The following is a 7,577-nucleotide window of genomic DNA, read 5'->3' as shown; positions in this document are numbered from 1 at the left end:
TTGTTTGAAACCTACAATTGGAAAAACTGAAACCTGAAATAGCAGAATCAAACTTGCAGTACATCAACATTATTAGTGCAAGGAATTAACACACCATCCTGCTAAAAAACTCTGATGTGAATAAATCAACAATTTTCAGCATTTGAAAAACTACAACTCCCTTGAAACAAACTACAAGAAGTGTAAGGTGGTTTCATCAATATCCATAAAACTCACCAACACTCTCTTCTTGTTTCAGTATCTTCTTCGCTGCCCGAAACTACAATGCATCTCATAAAATTTGAATATTTTGGAAAAGTTTTTCATAATTTAATTCAAAAAGTGAAACATTCTAGATTAATTACATGTAGAGTATTTTATCATTTTAATTTCGATGATTATGACTTCAAGGCTCATGAAAATCAAAAATCCAGTATCCCAAAATATTAGAATATTTCCTAAGATCAATCAAAACAGGATTTACAGTACCGAAATGTCCAACTTTTGAAATGTCCATTGATGCACTCAATACTTTAGCACCAATTACTACATAAAATGCAGCATGGCGTGGAGGCAGTGAGCAGGTGGTGGTGCTGAGGTGTTATTGAAGACCAGCTTGCTTTGATAGCAGCCTTCAGCTCATCTGTATTGTTGGGTTGGGTGTTTCTCATCTTCCTCTTGACAATACCCAATACATTCTCCATGGAGTGAAGATCAAGCAAGTTGGCTGAGCAATCGGCACAGGATTATTATGGTCAGCAGACCAGTTAGTGGTAGTTTTGGCACTGTGGGCAGGTGCTAAGTCCTGCTGGAAAAGGAAACTGGCATCTCCATTAAGGTTCTCAGCAGACGAAGCATGACATGTTCTAAAGTCTCCTGGTAGACAGCTACATTGACTGTGGACTTGATAAAACACAATAGGCCAACACCAGCAGATGACGTGGCACCCAAAACACCACAGACTGTGGAAACTTCACACTGGACTTCAAGCAACTTGGATTCTGTGCCTCTCCACTCTTCCTCCCTCCTTGATTTCCAAATGAAATTCAACATTTACTTTCATCTGAACAGAGGACTTTGGACCACTGAGCATCGGTCCAGTTGCTTTTCTCCTTAGCCCAGGTCAGATGCTTCTGACGATGTCTTTGGTTCAGGAGTGGCTTGATACTGGGAATGCAGCAGTTGTATCCCATTTCCTGAAGCCCTCAGTGTGTGGTGGCTCTTGATGCACTGACTCCAGCCTCACTCACTTCCTTTGAAGCTCTCCCAAGTTCTTGAATCAGGTTTGATTGACACCCTCAAGGCTGTGTTCATCCCTGTTGCTTGATGTTCATCTTCTAGACAACTGTCAAGTCAGTAGTCTTCCCCATGATTGTGGTTGCATGGACTGAACTAGTTGAGATGCACAGTGTTTATACTGTATGAATAGTAATTTACCCAAATGAAATACTCTAATGTCTAGAGATAATGGATTTTTTTGTTTCATTAGCTGTAAGCCATAATCAGTGAAATATTTCACTTCACATGTAATCAGCCTAGAAAGTTTCACTTTTTAAAATTATTAAAAAAAAAAAAACATTCCTACGATATTCAAATTTTTTTGAGATGCATTTGTACATCCAGTACAGCCATTTGAACATGCAATCTCCTGCTCTGTCAAACTGTGATGTTTAGCTTGTGAACGATGAGGGCTAACTTAACACGTACTGACTAAACAATGATATTAAATCGCACAAGATTCTGTTTTAAAAAAGGACTTTTGGTTATTAGCATAGTTACAAATGTCAAAGTGATTTTTTTCAAAGAGATTCTCTTACATCTACAACTCTGTATAATCTATACCCTGTCAGTTTCAATAATGTGTTGTTTTCTCTTTCCTTTTGTTGACAGAGGGCCCTCTCAAGTTATTCTGTAAGTTGACTTTTATTATACTCAAACACCTTGACATCAGTCTGTCCTGTTTCCTCCTCCATCACCTATCTCTACCAGCACCCATCCCCCATCACCCGGAAACCTCCCTCTTCCATCAACATTTAAGCAAATTGTTGATATCACTGTGTTCAAACTAAAGATGAAGCACATTTCAGAAACAACATCAAAACAAACTCAGAACAAAGATGCAATCAGCACAGGTGTCCCCGCACATACAAAAAGTCAAATCAAAGTAGATAATAAATATTACACACAAAGTCACAAAGCCATGTCTCTGAGTTAATGTTTCTGGAACAGAAACTTTTTATTTATCCTTTGTGGACTTGCAGAGCCAAGAGGAAAACGTGAAGGAAAAGAACAGTTCTGAGATCAATCTGAGCTGCCACACATCAATACCACAAAGTGTTGATTTTTCCAGGCTCAAAGATGTTATAAGTTTCATCCTAGGACTGTTATCATGCCACTTTATAACGTTTTGATGTTTTTCAGGTGAGGAAGTCACGGCTTAGATTGAGATTATGTGGTCAGTTTATCAAAGTAATGCTGATTTGTAAATTTTCTCTGACATTTTCAGAGATGCCAGTACCTGCTAGCAGACCAGCTAGTTATAATTAGAAGGCAGCTACATCTCATTCAGAGCAGTCTGATAGTAAGGACGCCGGTGTTACAATTGTATATTGAGAATACTGCATCTCCTTGTCCTCAAGAGTTTGAATTTACCAAGTACAAACTCGGGAGTCCAAACTTGGCATTGAAAAATGCCCTGTTTCTCATTCCTTACCTGTCTCCCTCTGTACCTGTCTCCCTTCTCATCTTTATCTCTCTGTATCTGCCTCACTGCTCACTGGTGTCCCTGCTCATCTGTCTCACTGCGTTCTGCAGCGGTGAAGATAAAGAAACCGATCCAGACCAAGTTCAGGATGCCGGTGTTGAACTGGGTTGCTTTGAAGCCAAGTCAGATCAATGGGACCGTCTTCAATGACATCGATGACGAGGCCATCTTGCAGGTAAAACACAAAGACTTTATTAAGAGTTGTGTTACAATGTGATGTTCACAGTGAAGGCAAAAATAACACCTCCTGAAAACAGTCAGTGAAAGCTGCCAAAAGAATTTTAATCCACACTGAGCCCAGTTTCACATCTTTACAGAAAAATGTGTTACCGAAGAAATACTTCTCCCAGTGAAGAAGCTGAACCAGAGTCAGCTCCTCCCACAGGTCAGAGTGACATGATCCAGCAAGGTGTTGCTTTGGCCAGTCAAAAACCTGCAGGTGCATGTTCCTGGTGGTTGACCTTGTGAAAAATAATGGCTTACGCCAAACTCACAAATTTGACATCGCGGACATCAAAAGCATTATTTCCAATAAAGGGAGCAGCTGTTCCTTTCCCACCAGGCTTTGTGGCAAATGTTTTACTAAAACTGAACTTTGACACCAAACATGGGACAAGCTGAAGTTATACTGGTGATGATTTTAGAGTCAAGAATATGGTCTCTGACTTTCAGCCGTCATGATCCCATCACAACCTGAGCGATGACAGAAACAGTTAAAAATGGCTGATGCTGTGCTTGTTTAGTACACTCAACATGTTAATCCTCATCTTTCATTAACAAAAACAAAACCAGGAGCATTTAATGCTCTTAGCCTCACGTCCCATAGCATCACAGTCAGGGTACCCCCATCACTTCTCACCTGTAGATCACTGCTAGAGAAGCTAAGATCTGCTAGATCGCCGAGACTTGATGAGTGTCCACACTGGGAAACAGCGACAGTGTGTGGTCTTACAAAGGAAGTAATAACTGCAGGTGCTTTAATGTTCTTCATGCTGCTGATGTGTTTCACTATAAGGACACTATAGGACTCATTATCATGCACGACAAATGCACATAAAATCAAGCTTCTTTTATAATCTCCCCCTGTCTGTCTCTCTCTCTGTACCTGTCTCCCTCTCAGGACTTGGATGTGGAGGAGTTTGAGGAGCTGTTTAAGACAAAGGCTCAGGGTCCGGCGGTGGACTTGACCCTGTCCAGACAGAAGCTTCCTCAGAAAGCACCATCCAAAGTTTCTCTGCTGGAGGCCAACAGAGCCAAAAACCTGGCGATCACTCTGAGGAAGGCTGGCCAGGGCTCAGAGGTCATCTGTCGAGCCATCCACACGTAGGTCTACATCTCCCAGTATCTCTACCATTAAGAAAAACACACACCAGGATCAGTGTCAGTAACAACATGCGTTTTGACAGTGTAAAAACAGACAGGAGGCAGAAGAGTCCGACTCAGCTTTGGCTCAGCGCCGTTACATATGGGTTAGTGTTACCTAGTCTTACCTAGCTAGTGTTATTTAGTGCAGCCATCAGATGTGAGCCGGATCTGGACCAAACCAAGCTGCCTGGTTTAGTTTGAAGCAATAATCACTGTGTTGACACCCAGAAGGGCTGATACTGTTGAGTCATTCACTAGTCTGTCAGGTAAGTCCATCAGACAGGTGTGGGCAGGCTGCTTACTGGCTACCTGGGAGCACATACTGTAGTATTAGGAAGAATGTGTCCTGTGTCAGATCTAAATGCCACTGAACACACTGGTTCCTATTTGTGCAGGTTTGACCTGCGGACGGTCCGGGTCGACTTTGTGGAGTGTCTGATGCGTTTCCTGCCAACAGAAGCCGAGGTGAAGTTGCTACGACAATACGAGAGAGACAGAAAACCTCTGGAGGCTCTGAGTGATGAGGACCGCTTTATGATGCAGTTCAGTCGCATTGAAAGACTCAGTCAGCGCATGTCGATCATGACCTTCATGGGCAACTTCAATGACAATGTCCAAATGTTAACTCCAGTAAGACAAACAACTAGAGACAAACAAGGGTGCTGACAGACAGACAAGTAGATGAGATCTATCTCACCATGTTGTGTTTCCTCTCAGCAACTCCACGCCATCATTGCTGCTTCAGTTTCTATAAAGTCATCTCAGAAGCTCAAGAAGATCCTTGAGGTCAGTCTGAGCATTAAAACCTATCTATATAATCTGATTATGTTTGTAAATCTATAATGAATCACACTGAATTTATTCTTACCTGATCTTATTCTTATTGTTACTGTTGCTGTAGATCATCTTGGCTCTGGGGAACTACATGAACAGCAGTAAGAGAGGAGCTGTGTACGGATTCAAACTGCAGAGTTTAGACCTGGTAATACACATTTTAATTTTATTTAACCAGGTAAGCCTCACTGAGATTGACATCTCTTTTTCAATAGTGAACCGACCAAGAGGGCAGCATACATATACACAAACACATTCACATGTGTACTGAAACCAGGATGTTCAGATAGTAAAGCCACAACAGCCAGTCAGCTGTCAGCATTAACAATTCGTTTGTTAGACTTGCTAATGGTTGACCAGTTGGATTAGGTACAAGTCATCCTGAATGTATACTCAATGGGAGTTTGGTTCCAACTCAGTGGTATTATTGAAACTGTTTGTGTTTTTAGCTCCTGGAGACAAAGTCAACAGACAGGAAACAAACGTTGCTTAATTACATTGCTAACGTGGTGAGAGAGAAGTATCCTGCAGTGTCGCCGTTTTATAACGAGCTTCACTACGTCGACAAGGCTGCTGCAGGTGAGAGCCAGACAATCAGAACACTGCAGACACAGACTTCATGGCACTCACCTGTATGTTTAACTGTGTTTTAGTGAGTCTGGAGAACGTGTTGTGTGATGTAAAGGAGCTGCAGCGTGGCATGGAGCTCACCTGGAGAGAGTTCAGTGTTCAGCACAACGCCACGCTGAAAGACTTCATCAGCATCACGACTCCAAAAACTGCAGGAAGATGCACGCATCGCTCAGGTGAGAAAACAGACACACAAAAATCTGCTATGTTCAACATTTGTAACAGTTGTTTATGTAGGTGTCTGCTAATTATGTTTGTGGTTCATATGGATGTTTTGGGCATTGCCAAACATTCCCTGAGACTTTCGTACTGAACAAATTAAAATATTTTAATTTAACATTTTTTTTAAATGTTACTGAGATGTTAATAAAACAGAAGAATGTTTCCTCTAGCCAGTTTGTCATGCATTCCTTTATTCCAACATTGCACATAATTACAGTATAATACAATCCTAGTATTTTAAAACTGAGATTAATCATGATTCATCACAGCCTATGACTGCGATTAACTCAATTATTTTTTCGACTGACAGCACTGATATACTTATTATAGATCCCAAATGTATAAATCCTGCTACTGGAAAATCATTTATTTCAAACATTAGGTCAACTCTGTTCTAAATACATTCAAACCAATGTTGATGATAATTTGTTTGGACCCAACTACACTGTAACCCAATTCAATGTATTTGTATAGTGCCAAACCACAACAAACTATTGTGTCAGGGCACTTTAAATAATCAGGTCTAGACCTTAGACTGTTAGACTGTTATAAGGAAATTCTAACAAATCCCCCTTGAGCAGCCTTTAGTGATCACTTGTTTTGACTGGACTCAATTCAGGATGCGTTTGAAGACGTGGTGAAGTTTTTTGGTGAGAGCTCAAAGACAATGCCACCATCTGTCTTCTTCCCGATCTTTGTTCGCTTCATCAAAGCATACAGGGTGAGTAAACCTGAAGCTCCTCCTACTATAAATCAGTTTATATCGGAAACAGATTGGGAATCAGAGCTGTAAAATGTTAAAACAAGTTGAGAAATTGTTGTGTGTTTGTTGACATGTGTTCAGCTGGCCGAGGAGGAGAATGAGCAGAGGAGGCGTCAGGAACAGATGTTGTTGGAGAAGCTAGAGCAGGAGGAACAGCAGCAGGAGGAGGAGACCAAGGTGAGACTGACCTCCTGCACAGTTGCAACACCTGAGAGATGGGCAATCACATCACCATCTGAACACGCTGTCATTGGTCAATGCAGTGCCTGGGTATAACAGACTCTTAGTAAGTTTAGAAACTGATGCTTTAGCACAGATTGACAGTTATAGTTTGAAAGTATGAAAACACATACGACCTGGGATTCAGAAAAATGTGCTTCTGTAGAAGAAGAAGAAACGTGGAACTAATTTTGTATCTAATCTCATCTACACATGACCAGTGAAAGAAAACTCATGAAAAAAAATGAGTGGGAATAATAAGCGCAGGGGTCACTGATTAATCTGCCAATTATTGTCTGGAAGATTTGATTTAGATTTTTTTTTTTTTTTATTCACTGAATGTCACACATTGGGGGAAGATGCCCATTTTGACTTTCCAGTCAAAGGCGGTGTCTTCAAATGTCTTGTTTTGTCCAAAATGTTCATGAATCTGTTCTGGAGACACTTGACTAAAACATCTCTGTTGGTCACTGTACGCTAGTTGCTTTCAGTTGTCACCCATCTGTATTTTACTATAGGATAAGAGTTAGAGCGAGCAGCTATAAGACATCTGCTTTTGTGTCAGAAACAAATCTGAGATCATGTTTATGATTCCATGACATTCCATGTCCCTGGGGACATGGAATGTCACCTCGCTGGTGGGAAAGGAGTCCGAGCTTGTGCGGGAGGTTGAGAGGTACCGGCTAGAGATAGTCGGGCTCACTTCCACGCACAGCTTGGGCTCAGGAACCTAACTCCTTGAGAGAGGCTGGACTCTCCACTACTCTGGAGTTACCCCCCGTGAGGGGCGGGGGGGCGGTG

The 7,577-nt window shown here is 41.5% G+C and overlaps 1 protein-coding gene across 1 annotated transcript in view; it reads left to right on the top strand.

The window, feature by feature from the left end:
• Positions 1 to 7,577, top strand: part of fmnl2b (formin-like 2b) — a 27,856-nt gene that overhangs the window by 14,640 nt on the left and 5,639 nt on the right. Inside the window, 11 exon segments of the mRNA XM_020619158.1 lie at positions 1,870 to 1,890; positions 2,794 to 2,918; positions 3,864 to 4,066; positions 4,504 to 4,738; positions 4,826 to 4,894; positions 5,010 to 5,090; positions 5,392 to 5,521; positions 5,596 to 5,716; positions 5,718 to 5,748; positions 6,414 to 6,515; positions 6,639 to 6,734. Coding sequence (XP_020474814.1) covers positions 1,870 to 1,890; positions 2,794 to 2,918; positions 3,864 to 4,066; positions 4,504 to 4,738; positions 4,826 to 4,894; positions 5,010 to 5,090; positions 5,392 to 5,521; positions 5,596 to 5,716; positions 5,718 to 5,748; positions 6,414 to 6,515; positions 6,639 to 6,734 — 1,214 coding nt within the window.

The sequence above is a fragment of the Monopterus albus genome, unplaced genomic scaffold (genome assembly GCF_001952655.1).
Source record: "Monopterus albus unplaced genomic scaffold, M_albus_1.0 scaffold215.1, whole genome shotgun sequence".
NCBI lineage: Eukaryota > Metazoa > Chordata > Actinopteri > Synbranchiformes > Synbranchidae > Monopterus > Monopterus albus.
This window is presented reverse-complemented; position numbering and strand designations above follow the sequence as displayed.